The following is a 23,232-nucleotide window of genomic DNA, read 5'->3' on the forward strand; positions in this document are numbered from 1 at the left end:
GCGCGCGCTGGGGCGACAGGCAGTAGATTGAGACGAGGATCGTTTGCGATGGGCGCGGCCGCGAGTCTTCGGGAACGCGGCATTATTGCAAACCCCACATTGCTGGCCAAGGCTGCGTGGGTGTTTGGGCAGCATCACATCACAGGTGGTTGCAGATGATGAATGTGCGCAATCGTGTCTGCCTGCATGCGAGGATGACGAGGCATCGGCTTGCCGGCTGCTGCTGGATTACATTGAATGCACCACCAGCTTCATCTGGAAAATCCATGATACAGAGACAACAAGTAGCCAAGCACACTTGTGAATGCCATGCTGCGAGCAGAGGCAGCTCACCCGTGATGCGTGGGGGCTGCCCATGCATGCAAACAAACCTAAGGGCGCAGTTGGGGTTTTGTCGTGCTGCAGCACCGCACATGATGTGCAGGCATGTGTTTTGGTCGGTCAGGCAGAAAGGTGGCACGTATCAAAGTTTAGGATACCGGCTACTGTGTCGTGACACTGTGCAGGTCTTTGCTTGTGTGGACTCCAATGGACCCCGCGCCGAAGTGTCATAAAGTGGACACGGCGTCATCGTCGATCAGGCGGCCGCCGTGGGGTAGGCGCACCATATACCGGTAGCAGCCATCGCCACACAGTATAAAACTGAACATCGTGATCGCTTGTGTGACCTCAGCAATCAACATACAAGCGCGCCGAAAAGCAAGATCAGTGCCGAGAGAGTATCGACCAGGCCCGACCGAATGAGGCATACATCCGCAATACCAAGAAGGCGTAGCTTTAATACTCAAGTGGGGCCGAAAGTGAGGGCCCGTAGACGCGATCTTGACACCTACTACCCTCTGCACATGGAATGCTGATCCCGACCGTCCGGTCCCGTTTCTTTTACAGGAGACAACCGACAGTGATTCGGACGATGGTGGAAGGGTTCCTCCGCGCAGGGGCTCGCGGCCTGGCAGGTGACGCCATGCCCCCCTGACGGACCGCACGTGGGCCGTTGCACACCCTGCCCTCAACATGTTGCGACGCACCATGCTGGCCCGCAGGTTGCCCCTGTGGCAGGTCGGCGCCCTCGTCCTGGCAGCTGTTAGCGCACTCCTGCTGGTCCTCAGCTACACATCGCCCGGTTCGCGCCCAGGCGGCCGCTCGGCAGCTCAAGGGGAACGCCGCGAGCCCAGGTGCTTCCCCCTGAGTGACACCGACCGCGTCAAGCTTATGGGCGGCCAGGACAAAGCCACCCACAGGTGAGGCAAGCGCAGCTCCTCGCTCCATGCATTTGGCCCGCCACCCCGCCATGCGGCGGCAGCAGCCGTGTGCGATCGCGCAAACGCCAACGCGCCCCCGGGCCACCACCATGCATTGACCGGCACTGGCCTCCAGACACGCCGTGCCCAGCTGCGGCCAACGCGGGCCATCCCCTATTGTCCTCATGACACCTCCCCGTCTAGGCCCATATCAAGCAAGTCGGAGCATGCGCAAGCCCTGTTTGACCTGGGGCTGCTGCAGGCATGGGGCTTCGAACACCAGGAGGCTGCGGTCAACTTTGAGGTCAGCTGCACCGCCTCAAAATACGCGCCAACGATTATATGATGCCGGGGCACTGCATCTGGGATGCATGCGGCGTGCGTCAAGAGCAATGGCGCCGGCAACTTGGTCACGCCGGGGGTTCTGATGCAGGCACTCGCATAATCGCTTCTCGTCGTGTCCTTGCCTCCTCCATGCTGGGGGGCTTGCTATTGATGCCCCGTCACCTGCATGTGTGCGCAGGCGGCGCTTCGCTTCGACCCCAAGTGCACCATGTGAGCGGCCACGCCCGCAGACGCCAGCCTGAGTCGAGCCAACGGTGCAAACGAGCCTTCGGGGGCCTCGCCTGGCGTCCTGCAATCCGTCCTCGCCGTACTCATCGTGACAGCATTTCTCAATGTTTCAGAAGTCTCATGTGGGCCATGCGTGTTACTTTTCGCTCACAGGTGCCAGTGGGGCCTGGCCTATGCATCTGGCCCCTACCCCAACGTGGTGACGGGCCAGGAGGGCGACCCTTTTCCCGTCTTCACGCGCTCGGCCGCGCAGGCTGGAGAGGTGCGGGCCCCCTCCACCCATGCTCCCCGCGGCATCACGCCCCCCTCTCAAAGTAGCCCCGCGAGTTCACGCCGCTATAGGAACTCGCAGCTTCTGCGCCTGCAGCTTCCCCTGCAGCTGCCCCTGCCTTCACTCTGCATCTGCAGCTTCCCCTGCCCTCACTCACACTAGCCCCCGTCTGGCTGCCATCCTGGCCTGTCAACGGGCTTCTGTATCCCGCAGGACCACGCGAAGAAAGCCCTGCAGATGGCCAAGGACGCGGTGGAGGCCGGCGACGGGGACACCGACCTGCTGCAGCGGGAGCTGCAGCTGGCAGAGCTGATGGCCAGGAGGTGCGGGGCGCTGGGGATGCTGGGTGGGCACTGCTTCGGGAAGCGGCTCCTCCAAGGTGCTGCTGCTGTGCTGCTGCTGCAGCGGCAGCGTCGCGAGAGCAACGAAGCTTGCAATTGCAGCAGCGGCTACTGCGGTGGCGTTGGTGTCTCTCAGCGACAGCGACGCGCACCTGTTGTTGCGACGTGTGTTTTCTACCCAGCAAGGCGACTCGTCATGGCGCTGCCTCAGGTTCCATAGCGCAGCGCTGGCTGTGAGGGGCAGCGGTGAGCAATGGTACGCGCAGGAGCGCGAGTATGCGGAGGCGCTGGCGGCTCTGGGGGAGCGGCTCGGCAATGTGAGTGCGCATGGGGTTGCAGGCGGCACGAAGCTTCATAAGGGGGGGGGGCGGCGTGGGGAGAGGGGGCCAGCGACTTTGCGTGTGCGGGTCGACAGCGGACTGGGGGGACAGCAGCTGGGCGGGCCTGTGTGTGTTGGAGGTCATTACAGGGGGGGGGGGGCGGAAACAATTAATGAGACATGCGACGGCGGGGCCCTGACAGGCAGCTGCCTCATCCACCATCAGCCAAGCTGGCCCTGCTGTGCCGCTTGTGAGGCTTATGAGTGGAGCCCTGGTGCTTGGACCTTGCCACAGGATGCCGACGTGTTTGCTCTTTCGGCGGAGGCCTTCATGAACCTCAAGCCCTGGTGAGCTCACGCCAGGAGAGGTCCCTGCTTTTTGTGTGCAGGGCAGCCTTGTGTGCGTTATAAGCAACACCGTGACACCCGCAATTGCCAAGGAATTGCCCCACCCCCTGCCACAGGGATTACTACACTAACCTCGGCAACCTGCGCCCCGAGGGAGTCAAAGCAGAGGAGCAGCTGCTTCGCGCATTGGCTATCGATGAGCACCACCCCCTTGCGCTGCACCTTCACGTGCATGTGACGGAGGCGGCAGCGCCGACGCTGGAGGGCGCTGGCGGTGACCGGGCATCATGGGCGGGGCGCGGCCTGGGCAGCGCAGAGAAGCTGGCAGCGCTTGCGGCGCAGCACGGGCACCTGATCCACATGCCGTCTCACACTTTTGTCAGGTGCGGGCGAGAACTCCCAGGTTGGAGGAATGCCAGGCTTCTGCCTTTCTGGATTGGCCAGCCAAGGACCAATCGACCAGCAAGCTCATCCTGGGCGCTGCAGTGTTGGTCACTCAGCCCCTTCGGGGGCCGTGCATTGCAGCGTCTTGACTCGCAAGTCTGCAGGGCTGCCTGCAGCTGAGCCGTCCATTTCTCCTCCCCCTGCAATGTCGCATCACACTGTCAGCAACGCCTTTCAAAATTCTCTCGCTGCAAGCAGCCAGTTTTTCACCCCTGGTCCCCTGCCCCTTACCACCCAACCCCAGGGTTGGCCTCTACAAAACAGCAGTGGAGTCCAACAAGAAGGCCTACGAATTTGATGTCAGCCGCAGCACCCACTGCATCACCCCTTACCTGCCTGAGCACAACATACATCTCCTGATATACGCAGCAAGGTGGGTTGCGACAGGGGCAGCCTCGCGCCTTTGCCCATGTGCGTGTGTGGATTGCTGCAGTCTGTGGGTTATGTGTCTGTGTGTGTGCGCGTGCGCGTGCCTGTGTGCACCTTTGCGTGTGTGTATGTGTGTGTCTGTGCATATGCATGCATATGTATGCGGGTGCATTCCTGCATGCATGTTAATGTGTGCACATGCATGTGTATGAGAATAGACGAGTATGCTTGCTTGCATGCATGCGTGCGTGTGCCCATGTGCAAGTGTGTGAGTGCACGCGAGGGCGAGTGTGTGCATGCAAGTAAACGAGCATGCGCACATGCATGCATGCACTCGGGCGCACGACACACTCCGCTACGTGCGTGATGAGTCAAAGCACCCTTCTCCCAATCGCTTTTTGCCCACTCAGCATGGGCGGCCAGCTCCACACCGCCGAAGCCTACGCAAAAGGCGTCCGCAGCCTGCGGGAGCGCGTGGGCGCCAAATGGATCTCCCCTGGCAATGACTGGACCAGCCTGCCCCTGGTGCTGGCCAGGTCAGGGGGGCGCCTCATACTCCTGGATGCCGATAGCCGGGGGCTGGGGCTATCACGGCCAGGCAGCGCCTTCGGTAGTTGCTTGATATAGGCGCCGTGGACTGGAGCGCAACAGTGCATTCGATGTCTTATGGACTGGGCACCACCCCTCTCGAAGCACTGTGCTGGTCGAACCTACCCCCCCCAAGGTACGGCGAGTGGCGCAAGGTGCTGCAGCTGTCGGAGCCGCCGCAGGATGCGCGCGGCGGCGGGGCCCACGGGGGCCCGCAGTACTCACAGGTGGGCCGGGAAGGCGCCTGCGCCTTCGTGCATCAGGCTGCCTCAGTCATGCCTCCAATTTGTTGTGTCCATACATGCTTGCGCATCTACGAGTACATCCAGCCACTCAAACCATTCCAGCTGCGCCTCACAAGGGTGGCCCATACCAGGCAAAATGGCTCGCGGCCGCCGCACTCCCTAGCGCCAGCTGCACACCCCTTCATTGTCATTTTGTCCTGCCCCTCCTCCTGCATACCCGGCGGACCTTAATGGCCCACCCCCAGCCCAGCGTGGAGGCCTGGGCCCTGTTTCACCTCCCGACCCCTCACCCCTGTGATGCCCTCAGGTCGTGTACCGATTTGTGCGCGTGCTGGCCATGGCGGCGCGCGCCGATGCGTACAGCCGCCGCGCCCTGGCCGTGGACGACCAGCTGGCGTACGACCTGGCGGCAAAGGGTGCCAAGGCGCGGCTGGATGACGTCACCGGCGAGATGAGGCTGCTTAGGGTGGGCAGCGCGCAGGCTTGGTGTGTGCGTGCGTGCGTGCGTGCGTGCGTGCGTGTGTGTGTGTGTGTGTGTGTGTGTGTGTGTGTGTGTGTGTGTGTGTGTGTGCGTGTGCATGTGTGCGCTTATGGTGATTGACGGCGGGGCGACAAGGCCTACATGGCACAATGGTGGCGATCACCATGCAGTGATAGCAATCTGCAATGACGTGATACGCCCAGTGCAGGCGACCAGCACCTGCAATTATACGGGCACAATGTTAACATGTTCGTTCGTGCCCACTCGCGCATTAAACGCACCCGGCCCAACCCGAAATATCCCTCCTCTTGCAGGCCGCCATCAGAGCCATCCCTACGGAGACTCCCACGCGCCCCGGCACCGCCCTGGGCATCTACGCGTCGTCCTACCAGGCCCTCGGCCGCATGCACGGCGCAGTGGCGGAGGCGCGCATCGCGCTCATGCTCAACCACACTTCACAGGCGCGCGTCCACACACCGCTGAGCCAGAGCGGGCGCGAAGACTGCCTCCACGCCGCGTGCTGCCTCCCATCATTGCCGCAATCGCCCACTAGCGCCCAGTCGCTGCTTCCGCATGCTTGCCATCTGGCCAAAAGTGGCTCGCATCCTCAGGAGACCGGCAGTCACAGCTTGCAGTAGGGCTTTTACCTGCCAGTCGCCAAGCAAAATGGATTTGCAATCCAACCCGGGTGCCCCCATGTACCCAACCACTGCTGTTCTCCGCAGGCCATCCTCCAGCTGCAGGACGCGCTGGCGGAGGAGGAGGGCCTCGGCTACATGGAGCCGCCGCGCTCCCACCAGCCGACGCGGCAGTGCCTGGGCTTTGTGCTGCTGCAGGCCGGCAGGCCGGCTGAGGCGGCTGATGTGTTCAGAAAGGTGCGGGGCAGCATCGTACCTCTGTAGAACCGAGCTTTTTGATGGCCCGACAGGACACAATGCGCAGCTGCATCCTTGCAAAGCCCAACACAGCCAGTCCTGAAACTGCATGTTTGGGTGTAGCCCATAACAATTGAAGGCCCGGGCACCGCTGATATCATCACCCTCCTGGAAATTGTGAACCTGCTTGCCAGGATCTCCTGCAGCACCCCAACAACGGCTGGTCGCTCACGGGCCTGACAGAGGCGCTCACAGCCGAGGGCGACTCGGCCGGCGCGGCCAAGGCATCAGAGCAGCTGACAAAGGCGTGGGCAGACGCGGGCGCAGAGGTGCAGGTATGGAGCAGCTGCCCGGCGCTGGCGCAGACGTTCGACCTGTGACGGGAATGTGGACGGGCGCGTCGGCATTATGGTTTTGATGGCTTGTCGCATGGTCGGCAGGATTGCTTGATGCCGTGGTTCGATCGCAAGGACTGCTTGTGTGCGGTGGGCGGCAACATACGTGGGGCCACACTGGCCTTTGCCCTAAACGATGCAGCTGCGTCAGGATGCATGACCCGAACGAGTCTGCTTGCTTTTTGCTATAAATCTCTGTTCTGCAGCCCCCCTTGTATGCTGCCTTATCTGTGCTCCTGGTGTACAACTGCAATCGCCCCGAATTGGGTAGTTACAATGCCTGGCGAACTGGCACTCAGGCTGATGTGCATGAAGGCAAGCCTCGCTCGCTGTAAAAATTCTGTAACCAGGGAGGCGATCAAGGTTTGAGAGTCTCTGAAACACCCAGGCCTGCTGCGGCTTCCCGGGACATCTCAAGCCCCCGGCGCCGCAAAAGCCACAGCCCCACGGTCTTGCTGTGTGGCCTGCGCTGCTCCACTGCTGCTTGCGGCGGCCACGCCGCCGCCCCCGCCGCCGGCTCCCCGCATGCTGGCGGCCAGGCTGCGGATGAGGGCGTCTGGCTGGGGGCTCCAGCCTCCGTGCCAGTGCTGCAGCTGCTCCCGGCCCCCCAGTATCCCCGAGACCAGGTCCAGCGGCTCCACAGCACCGCCCGGCTCAAGCAGCTGCCTGCGAATCTCCATGCCTGATCGTGTGTGTTCACGTGTGTGTTTGTGTGTGTGTGTGTGTGTGTATGTGTGTTCTCGCACGCGTGTGCCTGGTGCTCGTGGGAGAGGTGTGGTTGAAGTGGTCCAGGTGCTAGGGTGGGCGGGCTGGAGATGGCGAGATGCAGCAGCCAAGAAGTCGAACTGACAACACCACACAGGAATCCTCGTGACAAAGATTCTTGGCTGGCTGCCACCGACTTGGCAGTGCTTGCATCGCACCATGGCTGTGCACCCCCTGTGCAGCCGCGCCCTCGCCTGCCCGTGCTCTCACCCGCTTCCGGGTTCAAAGGGTCCGCTGCCAGGTGCCTCTGCCACACCGCCTCCGCCAGGCCCCTCGCGTATAGATATGAATAATAGCTGGCACCGTAGATAGTAAGGTGGCTGAACCTCGCCTGGGGACAGGTGCCGGGGACGTGGGGGATGCTGGAGTGGCGGGCGGACAGCTCTGCCCATACAGCGCTGGTGTCAACCGGTTGAGACGATGGGCGCCAGTCAGCCCTCAAGCTGCTGCTGGCGCCGCCGCTGCTGACACTGCTGCTGCTTGGGCGCCCAAAGTACTCCAGGTCAACCAAGGCAAGGAGCACCTGCGAGTTGGATTGATGGGCACGTAGCCAAGGGGTTGCATTAATTGCTTCAACTGAAGGGCGGGCGACAATGGGACCATCAACTCTTCAATAAGCAGACGGATTTCCTGCTCAGGCAGGCGGCAGGTGGGATCTAGAAATGCAGTGTCAAGCCAGGCCGACGCGAGAGTGACGCGCAGTGTGTCTGCATGCGCTGGCTGCATACAAGGCCTCTCTCGCAGGTGTGGCACGAGCGCTTAGCCCCTGCCTGCCCCCTGCACCGGCCGGCGGCGCTACCTCCCTGCCCCTCCACCTGCTGCTGCAGGTCGAGCGCAGGGAACGCCCCGTGCGACGCGAGCAGCGCCGAGTGCAGCGCGCGTGGCAGCGGCTCTCGGCTGGCTGCGTGGCGTGCGATGACGCTGACGGCGCGGTGGTCTGTCACAAAGTGCTCCCACAGGTGCGAGGGTATCTCCACCACATCCTGTAGGAATCGGTCGAGTCGGGTGGGCCGGTGAGCTAGAAAGACAGCAGCCGTCTGGGCTGGGAGATATGCGTCGCGTCTCCCTGCTGCAGCAAAGCCTCTCCTGCTTTCCTTGGGACCCTCTATGCCGCGTGGCCAAGCCGCAGCACAACCCCTTGCTGCTGACCCAGCCGCGGGAAGCGAGGGTGAGGGAGCCGGGCTTGTTGCACGAGCGTGCATCAGGGCACATGCGCAATTGCGCACCTGCGCGCAGCGCGTGCCCCAGAGGTGCTGAAAGTGCGTCCTGGAGGCCATGTTGTGGACCGCATGGCCCATCTCGTGCACAAACGTGCGCAGCTCTCGCCACGTGAAGGCGAGGCGGTCGGGGCTGGGGCCGCAGGGCGTGATGAGGGCCAGGATCGGCTGCTGGTAAGAGCCGTCTGGGGCGGTGAGGATTGTAATGGTGGATTGAGGGCAGATGTCATGGAGGATACCTGGATGCTGGGGACGCACCTGATGAGCAGCTGCGGGCTGCATCAGTGTCACACAGATGCTTCATGCCCAACCCCTGCCCCCACCACGCGTACTGCCGCGAACGCGGTCCACACCTGGCAGCCGCCGGCCGCAGCGAATGGGGAACAGCACGCTGCCTGTGAGCTTCCCCGGCCGCCCCAGCAGGTCCAGGTACAGCGTACCCAGCCGCGCGCCCCCGTCGCGCTCCACCACCCCGAGCCGCCGCACGCCGGGCGCCCAGCCCTCTGCGCCGCCCCTGCTGCTGCTGCTGCTGCTGCTGCTGCTGCTGCTGCTGCTACTGCTGCTGCTGTCGCTTCCAGGGTTGCCCCAGTCGACAGGCTCTTCCTGCAGCTCGATCCCCATCACTTGAGAGAGCAGGGTGGAGAGGCCCGACAGCACTGATTCCAGGTGCAGGTACGGCATCGCACTCTCAGGGCGTGTTGCGCCGCCGCGCGTGCGTGCTATTGTTGTGTAGTAGTCCAGATCCCACGCATGGAGGGCTGCACCTGTGGGATGCATGTGTTTCGTAGATGATGGCTGCATTTCGGGCATGTTTGGTAGTGTGGGGTGCATGCCTAGTGGGTGCACCTGCTCTCAAACATCCTGCAGTGCACGTATGTTGGCTGTTTGCAGCAATATTCCAGCTGCCGTGTCAGAGGTATATGGCGGCTTCGCGAAGGACACGCAAGGCTCCTTTGACCGCGTGGCGCGTGTGCCGCCTGGCCGTGCCCCTGTGGGCGCGGCTGGCCGTGCCCCTGTGAGCGCGGCGGGCCCCGCACCCTGCTTCTTGGTGTCGCGTGCCTTGATGCGGCGCAGGAGCTCTGCCTCCTGGTCTGCCAGCGGCCGCACACCCTTTGGAGGGGATGTGCAGGCAGGGCGCGGTAAAGGGCCTGGCATCCGCATCAGGCCAGCAACTCTACAGGACTGCTTCCAGTGGCACCAGGGTCACAAGGACCTGGATTTGCACAGCTGAGCGGCGCAGGTGACGCAGTGGTGCGCTGCTGCTGGCCTGCCAGGCGTCCAGCAGAGCCTTGCGCTGCCGCAGAGGCACCATGAAAAATTCATACGGGGCTGCCTGGAGTTTGTCACCCCTCACCTCTGCCAATTGGTGCAGGAAGGCCACAGCCGCCTCAGGTGTGGCGGCCAGGGTGGCGTCTGCGGCTTTGAGGTGGGCAAAGGAAGGCTGTCCCAGCAGCGTAGCCATGTCTGATCTGAAGATGGAACCGTCAAAACGCGCAGAAGAGAGCTCTGGTGTGTTGCTAGGCAAGGGGGCGGGGAGGAAAACATCCAGGAGACCGAAATTTTGCGCAGCACTACGTCACGAGGGCACATCCGTTCACCTGCCCGGCAGCTGTCCCCCCCCGGGCATGCCCCCTTGTGACCCCACCCCGCCCGCTCACCTGCACTCTATCATGTGGTCCAGCAGCTCCATGTTCTTGGCTGGACTGGAGTGGCCCGCAATATACACCTGCATCCCCACAATTCCACAATCCAACATGAGGTTTCAAGTAAGACAGCTGAACCAGGTGGTGGCAGGGGCGCATGTTGCCTGCCAACAGCAGCAGCAGCAGCAGCAGCGGCAGCAGCAGCAGCAGCAGCAGCAGCAGCGGCAGCAGCAGCAGCAGCAGCAGCAGCAGCAGCAGCAGCAGCAGCAGCAGCAGCGGCAGCAGCAGCAGGCCCGGGCTGGTTCAGGGGATGTTGGAGCGCTGCAACTGCTGAGCCGCCGCAGACAGCATCAAGCGTGGGCGCTGCGTCTGGACGATGGTGCGGAGAGCGGGGCGCTTGCGCACCTGCCGCCGTGCGTCCTCGTTGGGCACGCTCGTCAGGAACGAGTGGAGGTTGGCGCCGTCCAGCGGCAGCGCCAGGCGGTCGCCGCGCGCCATCAGACGCCAGCTCGGCGGCAGACGGTGCGCCGCCACATCAGCGGTGCCGAGCTGCTTGGGGTCGGACTGCGGCGGAGCGGTGGGCGTCGCCTCAGCAACCAGGCATAAAATGCACAACGCAGCAACGCCAAATGCGTGGTACCTTGAATCTGACGTAGTCACCAAGGTCAGGTTCAACATATAGCCACGTTGCTTTACGTGTTGGTGGGTAAAGCCTCTTTTTCAGCAAGCACAGGGCAGCCCTCCTGCCCCCAAACCACCCACCAGGGCCGACTGGAAGGCTGATGGGTAGTGCTGCCCCAGCTCCATGAGCCGCCGCAGCCGTGCGCGCGTTGATTCGTCCTGCAGGTGCACCCCGCTCTTCTCCTGGTCCACCTGCAGCTTGGTGCCCACCAGGACGGCCTCTGGGAAAAAGCCCGCCAGCTCAGACGCGCTCATCTGTTGGCGAGGTGGTGTACAAGAAAGAAGGAAGGTGCGCAGGGAGGTTGGGGTGACGCCGCAGGACGGGCTGCAGGGCGTTGTTGCGGTGTTGGAGATGATTGCAATGCTTCCCTTAGGCCAAGCGACCATCGCGTTTCACCAGGCGCACGGCAGGTGGCGGCGATAAATGGGCTTCCCTGTCTGCAGCTGTGTCCAAACGATGTCGTGAGTGCGCTGCGCATCAAATCTCCCTCACCAGTGGCAGGGGTGAGGTGGTCCTGCCGGCCGGCACCGCCCCGCCATTCAACTCCCGGCCGCTGGTGGAGGCCTCCTTTGATCGCCGGTATCTGCCGGCGCAATAGCGAGCACGCAGTTTTGTGGCTGTTGAGCTGCGCCTTATTTGAGAAGCTTGCATTGCTGCTGCTCCCCTGCCTGTGCCCACGTGCGACTGTGCACACGGTCCCGCCAACCGACCACCACCCCCTTCACCTCCAAATCAAACGCATGCCCAGGACCACGGCATACCAGCCTCTTTTCATCAAGCCGCCAGTGAATCCGAGTCTGGAGCCTGGGCTGGGTGCTTGCCTCCGTCCGTCCTAGAATCCACCCCGCCCGCCCACCTGTCCATGGTGTCCCTCAGCTTGGCGTACATCCCATAGTGCTGGTTCACCTCCGCCAGGTACGCCCCCAGGTCAGCGCACGCCACCCCCGCCGCGCGGCGCCACGCGGGGTCGCTGTGCACGTTGCGGCACGCCTCCGCCGCGTCGCACACCTGGCACATCTGCTCCACGGTGGGGGTGGGGGCGGGCGTCAGGGTACGCGGGCCGTGGGCAGACAGCGGTGAGCGGCCGGAGGGGACCAACCATCGCTGAGAGCCGCCACGCACGCGGCTGCGGCCTGCCGCTTGCAAGAGCAGCGCCCTTGTCAAGCAGGCCGTCGTCAAGCTGCCTGATGCCTGCCCTATTCCGACATTGTGGGCTTCAGGACCAACAAACCCCGTTTTCACAGCTGCATAAGCGATGGCAGCTCATGGGTTGGGGATATTGGGCCCGAGAGCAGCACCACCGCGATGCGTGCCACTCCCTCTTGCACCCCACCTCGTCCGAAATGTCGTCCATCAATTGGACCACGCTGGCGTCGTGGGGCGCCGCCATCACGCGCTCAATCAGCTCGTTGCATCTACGACGTAGAAGGAAAGAAGGCGGGGCGTGCGCGTTTGTTACGGCGACCACCACCTGGGCACACCCACACCACAATGGCGAGCCATGCCGTGCTGGCATGCAAAAGCAGAGAAAAGCAGCCGGACTAGCTCACTTGTTCACGGCCTCCCGGCCCCACGCTATAAAATCCTCTGGATGCTGCAAGCGACGGATACCAAAGAGGCCCGCGCCAGGGATGGCCGCCGTGCTGCTGAGCTCCCGCTGCGTCGTCGACAAGAATGCTTGCTCCCATGGGGCTGCCAGGCATTGCGCGGCCAGACGCCGCAGCATACTTGCGTTCTATGTGTATGTTTGCAGGCACACGCAACCCCTGGATGGAAGTGTTTTGTACAGATCTCAAAACCGTGCGTGATCACCTTCACTAAACATGGTGCTTGCGAAGAACTACCATTGTGCAGTCTCGACAATTGATCAGTGCTCATACGGCTCATAGCTGTTCACCATACCGTAGATCATCTCGCGTTGAAAAGGTTTCCGACCTTTCGGGGCCCGCCAACCAGGATGGCCCAGCGGAATGGCACGCAGGATCTTTCGGGTAACGTGTCTGCAGCCACGCAGCAGCTGCTGATCAAGCTAGAGGAAGACCTCCCCACCATTGTGAGCGCTGCGCAGCTGACAAGGGCGCTGCTGCGCTGCTGCCGGGTTCTTTTGTTCAAATCTTGGCCCGTATGTTGCGCTCAAGGCACCGAATTCTGCAGCTTTAAGATGACCGTGGGGCATCTGAGTGCACATCATGTGCACTCCCGCACAGCTGTTCTTCCGTGAGCAGGACGGCCCTCTCCCGCTGCACCCAAGGCCCGCGGTTGCTGCGTTGTGGCTGCCCTCCCTGCCACCACCTTACGTACACTTCAGGTGCCCGAGGAGCTGGTGATGCACCACTTTAAGCAGGCTGGCTGCAACTGCGACGACGACCCGCAGCTGTGAGCTGGCGGCCAATCGCGCGGTGACTTTGACAACGGGCATGCCCGTAATCCACCGCTGCATGCAGCACTCAGAACCGCTGCAATGCAATTCACCATAAGAGCTTTGCCTGTCCTCCTGGCGCCTTGCGCGTTTGCCACAGGGTGAAGCTGGTGGCCGTCGCGGGGCAGCGCTTCTTGACCGCGGTCGTGAACGACGCCGTGCAGCTGGCCAAGCGCAAGGCGGCAGCGGGCCAGGGCCGCAAAGCAAAGGACCTCGACCGGCGGCTGGTGCTCACGCCTGATGACGCGGCAACAGCGCTGAGGGAGGTGCGTGCACTCTTCAATTTGGCCGGCTAGGGGTGGCAGGAGCGGGTGGGGTGTGCCGACTTGTGGTTGGGGCAGGGCTGGACCTCGTAAAACATGGCTTGCCGCCTTTGCCTGTGCGCCCACGCAGGCGGTCTGACATGCCCAAAACGTATTGATCATAATCAGTTGGGCTGAGGCGGTCAGACATACGCCTGCATGCATGTGTTGCTGTCCGACCCCTATCACCGCTCAACGTGCGCCATGTTCCCCAACAGTACGGCGTCAACGTGAGGCCAGCGCCCTACTTTGTCAACCCGAGGGACCGGTGATGTGGTGGCAACACGCACGGCGCTGCGCAGGCGCTTTGACCCCCTGACCTGATGGCATTCCTCATGATGGCTGCCCTCCTGTGCACGGCTTTTGCTGCCTTCAAGCCGACGCCTGCATCCTGCGGTGCAGGCAGCAGGAAAGCTGCCGTCGCCACCGGAGGTGCGCTGAAATGCGCACCATACGCCCATTTTTGGCTTCTGATTCTCTGTTTTTTGGCCAGTTTGTATATGCTACATGCATGCTTTTGCAATTCCCCAGCGTGGAAAATTGCCCAACGCTCGTGCTTCAAGGGCTGTAATAAAACAATATTTGCATGCTGCAAATCTTGAGCAACGCCAAACAAGCAATTTTTGGCAAGTATTTGCATCAACCTGGGGGCGAGCCACCAAAGTAGGTGACAGCCATTGCACTCAGTACGCCACCGATGTTGCCACTGCAGTGAGCGCACTGGCCTCCACAGCGCCTAGTTGTCATGCGCGCAGCCTCAAATCCTAGGGTAGGCCACGCCCCCATGCTCACCCTTGCCCAGCCCGTCGGCCCCTGCAAATGGTGTGAGTTTGCGGGGGCTGTCCATGTACTGCGCTGTCGGCGGGACATTGGCGGGCGCCTGGTGCGCGGGGTTGTAGGGTGTCCGAGGGACATGGGGCACCGGGCCGATGCGGATGTACTCTGTTCCGTTGAGGACCGCGCTTGAGCGGCGCTGGCTGCCCTCGGGCTCAAAGACCACGGATGACACCTTCATGGGGAGCAGAGAGGGGGGCGTGTGATGCGTTACAGGGACTCTGGAGCTGCGGCGTTCGGCGGCACGCGGCACGGGCCATGCGTTGGGTGATCAAGGTTGGCGGCACTTGCCTCCAACCCCGCAAGCGATACCGCAAGTGCCTCCCCGGTCCCAAGTTGAGCGCCTCCACGGCACCTTGAAGCCCGAGCAGCTCTCATCGCAGCCAAAGGCATCGCTCCGCCAGTAGCAAGTGCAGCACTCGTTGCGTGTGACAGAGCAGGGGCCGATTTCTGTAACGCTGTAGCGGCCATTGGGCCAGATGATGAGCGTTGAGACACGGCCGTTGCGGTTGTAGGCTACCCTGTGTGTGTGCATGCGCGCGTGCGTGCGTGCGCGCGCGTGTGTGTGTGTGTGCGTGTGTGTGTGTGTGTGTGTGTGTGTGTGTGTGTGTGCGCGTGCGCGCACGCGGGAGCATTGTGTAATGTTTCGATTCCGTGTACACGTGCGTACACATAGAGCTCTCGTGTGCGCCAGTGGGAGGGTACCGAAGGTCACAAGCAGGGGGCGGGATAGCGCCAAGCAGACCTCGCCGGGCGCACAGGACACGACAGCATCTGGCAGTGGGGGCCCCGACACTCCCGCCAATGCCGTGTAGCCGTCAAAACTGTACCCTAGAAATGTACCCTCTCACCATGTGCCCACCCACTGCTCGCTCGGCGGCGGCTTGCAGCAGCCCTGCCCCATGTACGCTGTGGCACTGGAGGGAAACACGATTCGCAGCGACCTGCACAACCTGCACGGAGATGTAAGCGATCAGCAGATATCTGGTGCAGTAAACCGGCATAGATCCAGGTTATTTTTCACACTCCTTCAGCCCGATGCTGCCGGGCCCAGGTCACGTGCACTGCAACAGCAACACGGAAGGTCGGTGCTCGAATGCGGCTCGGGTTTGTGCTGGCCCGGTCTGCGAGCGGTGTGTTGGGCGCCACAGCAGAACAGCACACAAAGTGGCGCCGAATGTGCAGCAAACATGTCGAAAAGTTGGCCTGTCCTCGCTCTCCCCTCCGCGGAACGCTCGGCACTGGGCACCCATGTACCTGCTTCTTGCGTTGGACGATATGCTAGCGTCCCGCAGTCGGATCCCCCCAAATACTCATAACCTGTTACTCAAACGTGTCAACATAATGCCGGGTCACGCGTTGCTGGAAGTCACTGGATCGGCACAATCAACTCTCCAGGCGGCCCTGGACGCCCTAGGCCAGCGTGCAGTAGCGTCAGAGCAGAGGGATGTGCCTTCCAAACGCGACGTGGTCGCCGCGGCGGAGCGCGTGAAAAGCGATGCCGCGAAAGGTGCGTCACCAGTGGCCGCCGCTTCCGCCATGTGGTCCGCTGCTCGATCCACCCGCATGCACGCATCACTGTCCGTCACCAACGCGCACACAATAAACAACGCCCTGCGCAGTTGGTGTGATGTGCGGCGAGGCCGGCGCCCCGTCGCTCGCTCCCGACGTCGCCGCATCGCTCGTCGGCGCGCTGCAGCAGTCGTGCCTCGTGCTGTGCGCAGCGTTCTACGCGCTGAGCGGCGCCGCGGCCGGGGCCACGCTGCGCAAGGACGTCAAGAAGCTGGCTGGTGGTGTAGTGCAGCCCTGCATAGGCCTGCTCAGGGCCATGGTGCGCGTGACCACAGCCGGCCGGGCAGCAGGGGCCAACTCCTGCCCCCGCTTTGGATTTGCAGGAACGGCTTTGACGACTGCGCCGCACGGCTGTAGGCCCCAAAATTGACGCACCGCAGCTGATTCCACAGTATACGCCCCGCAATCGCCCGCGCCCAGGAGGGCGGAGGGGACTTGAAGCGCGCGATTGGCAATGTGTGGGGCGGCTGCGACGCGGTGGCCAAGGCTGCGCTGGACAACAAGGGCGCGCTGTTCAAGGCCCTGGCCGGGGTGATGGCCGTGCTCAAGGACACCCTGCGGGAGGTGTGGGGGGCTGGATGGGGCAGCATGGTTGCGGAACCGCACCTCAAGGCAGTTCAACGCAGTTGATGAACCAGGTTGACCGGATGTCAATAGCAGTGGAGGGGGTGTAAGGGTCAGAGGCAGCTGCTGTCTTGTTTCCTCTCTGGTGGAGGTGGTTTTCGGGTGCGATGGTGGGCGACAGCGAGGGCAAGGCACGCGGGCCTGCAGCGCTGCGTTTCTCTTCCACGGCGCGACCTGTCTGCTGTCTGCTGTGCCGCAGATGCAAGAGCTGGAGGAGGGGGACGGCGGCGGCGGCGGCGGCAGCGGCTACGAGAGTGACGACGACGCCGGCAGCTCAGAGGCCGGCGCCGCGGCAGGCGGGGCGTCCACAGCGGGCTCTGCCTGCCGCGGCGGCGGCGGCAGCGGTGGCAGCGGCGGCGCCGCCAGCGCACAAGGTGGCGGCGGAGCAAACGGCGACGCAGCGGCGGTCGTTGGTGCCGGGGATACAAGCGGCAGGTTGCACAACCTGCGCGAGCTGGCAGACCTGGATTTCGAGGCCGGAGAGCTGAGCGGACGGGAGCGCGAGCTGCTGAGCAGCTGCCGGGCGCTGATGGAGTCCGCGGCCGCGGTGGTGAAGGCCTTTGGGCGCGCTCTTTTGCAGGGTGGGTTGAGCGCAGGATGCCAGCACAGGAGCTGCAGCACATATTGCGGGCACGTTGGAGGCTGTGGGCAGCGCTCGTGCCGCACAGGCCTTGTCTGCTGGCGTGCTGCAAGGCTGCTTGAAGCGTAGACCAAGCATGAATTTAGCTGTGCGCTGATTTTGTGCGCACGCGGTGCTGCTGCTGAGAGCTGTGTGCAGCTGATTGCTCGGCCATGCTGGCAGCCCGGTTTTGGTAGCTGCATTTGGGAGCGCCCTTCCCCCATCGCCGCCCTCCCCAACGACGGCATGCGCAGAGTCCGCCCTGACGGCAGGCGTCAGCGGCCCCGGCGGCGGTGAGGCGCTGGAAGGCTGGGAGAGCAGCCTCTTCCACGCTCGCAACCTGCAGCGCTGCGTGGAGGACCTGGGTGCTGCCATGTACCCCCCGCAGGTGTGAGGCGCGAGGACGCTCGCGGCGGGGGCTCGGGTTGGGGACGGGTTGATTTCAAACGGAGGGGGTGGCTGACATTTCAGCCTGACAAGTGGCAACCGCATGACGCGTTTGAGTCCACCAACACCGCCTCTGCGCGCCGTGCCGCAACGAGCAGCACCCTGCTTCAGCTCAAGCTCGGCGCCAGCGACGTTCTGTTGGGATGTGCAACACCCAGCTGCGCTGGGTTGAAACAATTACGCCCTACCACGCCTGTCAACTGCACCTTGCATCGCAGGATGCAGAGGAGGTGTCGAGCGCCGCTGACGGCGTAGCCACCACCATTGAGCTCATGATTGACGAGTGCCCTGCCGCCGATGCGGTGGGGGGCGAGCTGGCGGCGCTGGGGCGGCAGCTGGCTGAGGCGCGGGAGAGGGTGGAGCGCGCCGCGGTCGCAGCGGCGGCTGCGCCTGTGGGCGAGGGCGGAGCCCAAGCGGTTGCTGGCACCTGACGCAAGCTCTTCTGACTGCCAGGCCCCCCCCAGGGCCCGCAGCGGTGCCCGGGCCGCATCGCAGCTGCTCACACCACTGTGTTGTAAATTTGTACCCTTTTGCATCCTTAGATTTGCATATCGGGGCAGCTGCTACTGCCGCGCACAGCGCACGCCAGCCATTGCGCTGATGCCTCCACATTGCAGTCCGTTTGTGTGCCTGTGTTGGCTGAGCAAGGGTGCAGTGCTTTCAGAAAGCTGATGGGCCTTGCAGCCGGTCCATGCCCATACCTGGCCCGTTCTAAATGCTCTGTGGATCTATGGCACCCTGCCGGCGCAACCAAGGGTGCAAGTGCGGCCCCGTAGTTGGCTCGCCTGGAAGCCCACTGGCCAGTCATACTTCGGGTGTTCGCCCGCCCGCCATCCCTCACACTCCTACGTAGGCCGGGCAGTTACCGGGGGCTGCCTGAAGGTCAATATTTGCAGAGGACTGCTGCGACGACGCGAGAGCAGCCTCAGCGACTAGCGGCTTGCTCGGGTGGCGCCTGCGATTAGCTCCCCGAACCCTGTTTATACCAGCAGCGGGGAGTGAACGCTTGTGCATTGGTATCTCGAGCACTGACTGCACCATTTGAACTGTGTGCCGTCAGCGCTTGAGCGGATGGATGTGCATGCATCAGAGTGCCGGGGGCCCACAGGTAAAAAAAACTTACAACGGGGTTCTGGCGCAGCACACACAGCCAAGACTTGGCAATGGCTATGGTAAGATTTTCATCTGGCAAACATGGTTGCGTTTCATTCCAGCTATCTATGCAGCCCGCTCTAGCCCGTTGTCATCATTTGCGGGTTGCCAACTTTGACCCCGGAGCTGCTTTGAAAAGTGCTGATAGTCCAACATGCAAAAATGTTACACGAGCGGCTATTGCAGCCAACAAACAGGGGTCACGTGATTCTCGAGCGTGCTCATGCCTGGTTCATGTACGTGGACGCGTCTATGCTGCTGGGCAGGGGCTTGATGTCCACGTCGAAGCGCTCCTGTTGGAGTTGCGTAGCAGGTGCAGACAGCAGGCGCAGAGTATTAGATTACGCTCCGTTGGATATGACAAGAACAGCGAGACGCCAAGTGGGGCGCTGCCAGGCAAATTCGAACTCACAACGTCAGCAGGTGGCCCGGCCAGTCGCAGAGCAAAGTGAACGCAACCCAGGCGACGATCCATGCCACTGTGCACCCATATGCCTCTACAAACTGGCGGCCAGTCGCCGTCCCCCCACCCTCCGCACTCCCACCTGCACGGCGTTGAGGACCTCGCTGTCCTCCTTGCTGGACACAAAGGTGATAGCCAGGCCCTTGGTGCCGAAGCGGCCCGCACGGCCCACACGGTGGAGGTACGTGTCTGGGGCCAGGAGGGTGGTGGCGGTGGCAGCTAGGAGTGAGAGGGCGGTGCAGGGTGATGGGCCGAAGGAAGCCCAGGCTTGAAACACGGCAGCAGCCAGGCCGACAGCAGCAGCCCTTGGACGTCTTCCAGCCCGTTGTCACGCTTTATTGAGCCAGAAACCACCCAGCCCGCACCAAACGCCCTTCCATCCCCAGATCTCCTCCCTTGCGCCCTTGCAAGCGGCACATGCGCCTGCAACGCACCCGCGCCGTTGCCGTGCAACTCGTCCGTGACGGGCATGTCGTAGTTGATGACGATGTTGACGCGCTCCACGTCAATGCCGCGGCCCACCAGGTCCGTCGCCACCAGGATGCGCACCTGACCAGCGGGAGAGGGATGTGAGTCGGATTCAGCAATACAGAGTGAATGGGCGGTGTTTGGGTGCTGGATCACTGTGAAAATTGATTTGCACCAGGTGTCATATGCACACCCCATACACAGCGCGTCGTATTCCTCCGCCTGCGCCCCTCGGCGTTGGCATGCCACCCCCGCCCCTCTCACCTTGTTCTCCTTGAACTGGCTGTACACGTTGATGCGCTCGTCCTGGGCCATGCCGCGGTGGATGCACACCGACGGGAAGTTGCACTCGTTGAGCAGTGCGTTGAGCGCCTTGGCCCGCTGCACGCTCTTCACAAAGATGACCACCTGAGGACGTGGCCAGGGGGCAATGTGAGCGTGTGCCTTGATGATTAGATGCGTGTGCCTTGATGATCAGATGCAACGGATGGTTGTACTAGCTTGCCGATCGACATGCCCGACCTTGACGGCAGCAAGCGCCTCAACGCCGCCCTCAAAGCCCGCGGGTCTGCAAAACCAACCCTGCGACACCTGCACCACAGCCAAGGTATGAGCACCATCCACAACTCACAGGTCCTCAGCATCCCATACATGGCAATCCCGCGCCGCAACATATCAAACGACAGGTTGCCCCCCCGCCCTCGGCGGCCCCCACCCTCCCCCACCTGGTTGAAGTCCAGGGCGTCCAGCAGGTCCGTGAGCTTCCTGTTCTTCTCGTCCTCCTGCAGCATCACGTAGTGCTGCACCAGCCCATGGAGAGTCAGCTTGGCCTCGTCATCCACATAGATCTCCATAGGCTGGGGGTGAGGGTAGGGGAGGGGTGGGCAAGGGGGGTGTTCGGAGGATGACGTGGCGGGGTCTCGCTGCCGATCAGGCGCGGGCAGTTGAGATGAGGAATGTGGTGTGAGAGTGGGCCCGTCGCAAGGCAAAATGGGGGCGCGCCAGGCGCGGGGGGCGGGCAACGGCAGCGCGACGCGTCGCCGATACCAGAGCCGGGGCCGCCGCGCCTGAACGGTACCCGAAGGCCGCGCGCGCCCCCAGGTGGGCAGGTGTGGTCGGGTCCCTCTTTCGTGCGCCGCCGCTCATCCTTCTCAACCAAGCGCGCGACCCATGTGTTATGTCATTCTTAAAGCAGCCGTCCCGAAGGTGCGATTCGCGTGCAGCGCGTGCGTGGTAGGCCCGGCGGCGCGCGCGTGTGCCGCTCCCCGATGTTGGGGGTGGTGCGCGGCCACGAGTGGGTCCAGCGTCGCCACACTGCACTCAGTGCGGCAGGCCCGGAGGCTGCGGAGCGCGCCGTGCTGCCCGGCATCGGGCGTGTGGCCGCCGCCACTGCCGACGGCTGCAGACGCCGTCAAGTGGAGGCCGCACACGCAGGTGCCAACGCAGACGCGACGGGCCGCGAGGCCGCGGCTGCCACGGCCAGCTGTCAGCGCCGCAGCAGGCGGCGCAGAGAGCGCGAACACCACCCCCTGCTGCCGTCAGCGCGCTGCCGGCGCCGACGCTGCAAGGCTGTGGATCCCAGGCGCATGGCCATGGGTGCGCCCACTCCTGCCCTGGCCGGCACTTGTGCTCCAACCAGGCAAAGCGCTTGGCGCGTGTGCGATGGCGATGGGTGGCAAGAAGCCGGCTTTCGCGCTTCCAGTCAGCGACGGCGCCGGCGGCAGAGCCGCAGCCGGCGCCGGCAGGTGCCCGTCCCAGAGCCACAGCCAGGGCCACGCACGTTGGACATGAACTTCTTGCAGACGGGGCGGATGTCCTGGCCCAGGGTGGCGGAGAACATCATGACCTGCTTCTCGTGGGGCGTCTTCTTGAAGATGTCCTGCACGTCGCCGCGCATGTCTGCGGGAGTGGGGTGGGGTGGGGGCGGTGAGGGGTGATGATTGAGGCCCAGCAGCAGAGGCGATGGGGCTGGGGAAATGTGGGGAGGCAAGGCTCTGTGGTCCCCACCGCGGCACTGCTTTAGAAGGCCGCTGCACAGGGCAGCGCAGGACGTGCTCAATCTTTGATCTTGTTGTCTACCCAACCGATAGCGACGGTCACGAGCGCGGCTCACCAAGCTTCTCCAGCACCTTGTCGCACTCGTCGATGACAAAGTGGCGCACAGTCATCATGTTGAGCGCCTTCTCGTTGGCAAGCTGCGAATAACATGGGATGCGTTGATGATAAAATGAGTGCGACCTGCCGAGCATGCAGTGCACCGCCAGACATGGCTCCACTCATGGCCACGGCTGCAGCCTTGCGCGTCCTTCAAAAAAACCAATGGGCTTCGTGCGGACCCTTGAGCCCCGCCCAGCCCCTGCGGCATGCACAGCACCGGCCCTCAGCCAGCGCGACTCCATCCCGCACCTGCTTGATGCGCCCGGGCGTGCCCACGACGATTGCCGGCGTGTGGTCCTTGAGCTCCGCCCGCTGCTTCTTGATGTCCAGCCCGCCAAAGTAGTTGCCCACCTTGACGTTGGGCATGAACTCGGCAAACCGCGTGAACTCGTGGCAGATCTGGTGGGGGGCAGTGAGGGTGATGAGGCGGAGCGCCTGGTGCTCTGGCGGCTGGCGTTCTGCACCTTGCACCTGCGGGCTTTTCGACACAGCAGAACGGCTTGTATAACAGCGGCTCATTCCAGCTGAACATGGTGCGCGGCTATTCACACTGGCCATTGACCAGAGCACAAGGCGCGCGCAGTCAATTGAGGCTCTCCGCCGCCCACGGCCCCTCGCCGGTCCCACCTGGTACGCCAGCTCGCGCGTGTGGCACAGCACCAGCGCCAGCACCTCCGGCTTGTCATCCTGCACTTTGATCTGCTGCAGGATGGAGATCACAAACACCGCCGTCTTGCCCATGCCCGACTTGGCCTGGCACAGCACGTCGTTGCCCATGATCGCCTGAGGGATGCACTCGTGCTGCACTGCAGGCGCAGGCGGGGCGAGGTGTGCGTCCGAAAGTGAGGCGAGCGCCATGCCCAAGGAACATCATGCTGGCCGGAGATCCGTTATGCAGCCCCAGGCAGACACATTCAACGTGCCACATCTTCAGAGCAACCATGTTGCATGGAGGCAGCCCGCCACCGCAGCGTCACGTCGACCCACGCCGGGCGCCCTTGCCCTGTTCGTGCCGCACCTTCACTGGGGTGCTCAAAGCCACAGTGCTCGATTGCCTTCACCAACTCGGGCTGCGCCGGATGCATGCGTAGGGACGCGAGCGGAGTGAGATCGCTGGCGGGAGCCGTGTGTGGGCCAACCAACCAGCCACTTTCCGGGTACGCAGGGGTCATGTTATTTGAGCTCACCTTCAGCAAAAAGTCCTTGAAGGACGTGCTGTGGATGCCGACGTACCCCTTCTTCTGGCCGTCCGCCTTGGCCCCGGCATCGCCGGCGTTCTCCACCTCGTCCTCCTCGTAATCAAGAAGCTCCTCCTCTTGGTGCTCGGCGGCCATGGTGGCTGGCGGATGTGGGGGCAGCAGTGATCTGGCAGGTTCGG

At 63.2% G+C, this 23,232-nt stretch overlaps 7 protein-coding genes across 7 annotated transcripts; 4 read left to right on the forward strand and 3 right to left on the reverse strand.

Moving 5' to 3' along the window:
• Window positions 1–1,212: 1,212 nt before the first annotated feature.
• MNEG_0599 (hypothetical protein) lies at window positions 1,213–6,475 on the forward strand (the record flags this gene model as incomplete). The annotated part of the gene is made up of 15 exons (XM_014050915.1): window positions 1,213–1,241; window positions 1,446–1,545; window positions 1,765–1,796; window positions 1,968–2,076; window positions 2,299–2,408; window positions 2,638–2,743; window positions 3,041–3,093; window positions 3,210–3,476; window positions 3,782–3,910; window positions 4,317–4,442; window positions 4,631–4,721; window positions 5,047–5,205; window positions 5,535–5,687; window positions 5,946–6,095; window positions 6,290–6,475. The coding sequence occupies 15 exons, from the start codon at window positions 1,213–1,215 to the stop codon at window positions 6,473–6,475; spliced, it is 1,800 nt and encodes a 599-aa protein (XP_013906369.1).
• Window positions 6,476–7,758: 1,283 nt separating this feature from the next.
• On the reverse strand, window positions 7,759–10,162 carry MNEG_0600 (intermediate peptidase; the record flags this gene model as incomplete). The annotated part of the gene is made up of 7 exons (XM_014050916.1): window positions 7,759–7,778; window positions 8,055–8,238; window positions 8,482–8,657; window positions 8,826–9,236; window positions 9,510–9,582; window positions 9,827–9,989; window positions 10,131–10,162. The coding sequence occupies 7 exons, from the start codon at window positions 10,160–10,162 to the stop codon at window positions 7,759–7,761; spliced, it is 1,059 nt and encodes a 352-aa protein (XP_013906370.1).
• A 64-nt stretch (window positions 10,163–10,226) lies between these two features.
• Window positions 10,227–10,721, forward strand: MNEG_0601 (hypothetical protein; the record flags this gene model as incomplete). The annotated part of the gene is made up of 1 exon (XM_014050917.1): window positions 10,227–10,721. One exon carries the CDS (start codon window positions 10,227–10,229, stop codon window positions 10,719–10,721), a length of 495 nt encoding a protein of 164 aa, XP_013906371.1.
• A 114-nt stretch (window positions 10,722–10,835) lies between these two features.
• On the reverse strand, window positions 10,836–12,523 carry MNEG_0602 (intermediate peptidase; the record flags this gene model as incomplete). The annotated part of the gene is made up of 5 exons (XM_014050918.1): window positions 10,836–11,051; window positions 11,290–11,380; window positions 11,654–11,814; window positions 12,131–12,212; window positions 12,348–12,523. The coding sequence occupies 5 exons, from the start codon at window positions 12,521–12,523 to the stop codon at window positions 10,836–10,838; spliced, it is 726 nt and encodes a 241-aa protein (XP_013906372.1).
• Window positions 12,524–12,754: 231 nt separating this feature from the next.
• Window positions 12,755–13,618, forward strand: MNEG_0603 (hypothetical protein; the record flags this gene model as incomplete). The annotated part of the gene is made up of 4 exons (XM_014050919.1): window positions 12,755–12,850; window positions 13,106–13,173; window positions 13,317–13,482; window positions 13,610–13,618. The coding sequence occupies 4 exons, from the start codon at window positions 12,755–12,757 to the stop codon at window positions 13,616–13,618; spliced, it is 339 nt and encodes a 112-aa protein (XP_013906373.1).
• Window positions 13,619–15,696: 2,078 nt separating this feature from the next.
• Window positions 15,697–18,045, forward strand: MNEG_0604 (hypothetical protein; the record flags this gene model as incomplete). The annotated part of the gene is made up of 6 exons (XM_014050920.1): window positions 15,697–15,862; window positions 15,975–16,183; window positions 16,345–16,488; window positions 16,748–17,129; window positions 17,422–17,555; window positions 17,833–18,045. The coding sequence occupies 6 exons, from the start codon at window positions 15,697–15,699 to the stop codon at window positions 18,043–18,045; spliced, it is 1,248 nt and encodes a 415-aa protein (XP_013906374.1).
• Window positions 18,046–18,987: 942 nt separating this feature from the next.
• On the reverse strand, window positions 18,988–23,188 carry MNEG_0605 (hypothetical protein; the record flags this gene model as incomplete). Its single annotated transcript, XM_014050921.1, has 12 exons — window positions 18,988–19,059; window positions 19,312–19,448; window positions 19,664–19,778; window positions 19,962–20,105; window positions 20,423–20,554; window positions 20,990–21,226; window positions 21,478–21,596; window positions 21,811–21,892; window positions 22,104–22,253; window positions 22,482–22,660; window positions 22,873–22,924; window positions 23,042–23,188. The coding sequence occupies 12 exons, from the start codon at window positions 23,186–23,188 to the stop codon at window positions 18,988–18,990; spliced, it is 1,566 nt and encodes a 521-aa protein (XP_013906375.1).
• Between the last annotated feature and the right edge of the window lie 44 nt (window positions 23,189–23,232).

Source organism: Monoraphidium neglectum, assembly GCF_000611645.1.
Source record: "Monoraphidium neglectum strain SAG 48.87 unplaced genomic scaffold scaffold00051, whole genome shotgun sequence".
Classification (NCBI taxonomy): Eukaryota; Viridiplantae; Chlorophyta; class Chlorophyceae; order Sphaeropleales; family Selenastraceae; genus Monoraphidium; species Monoraphidium neglectum.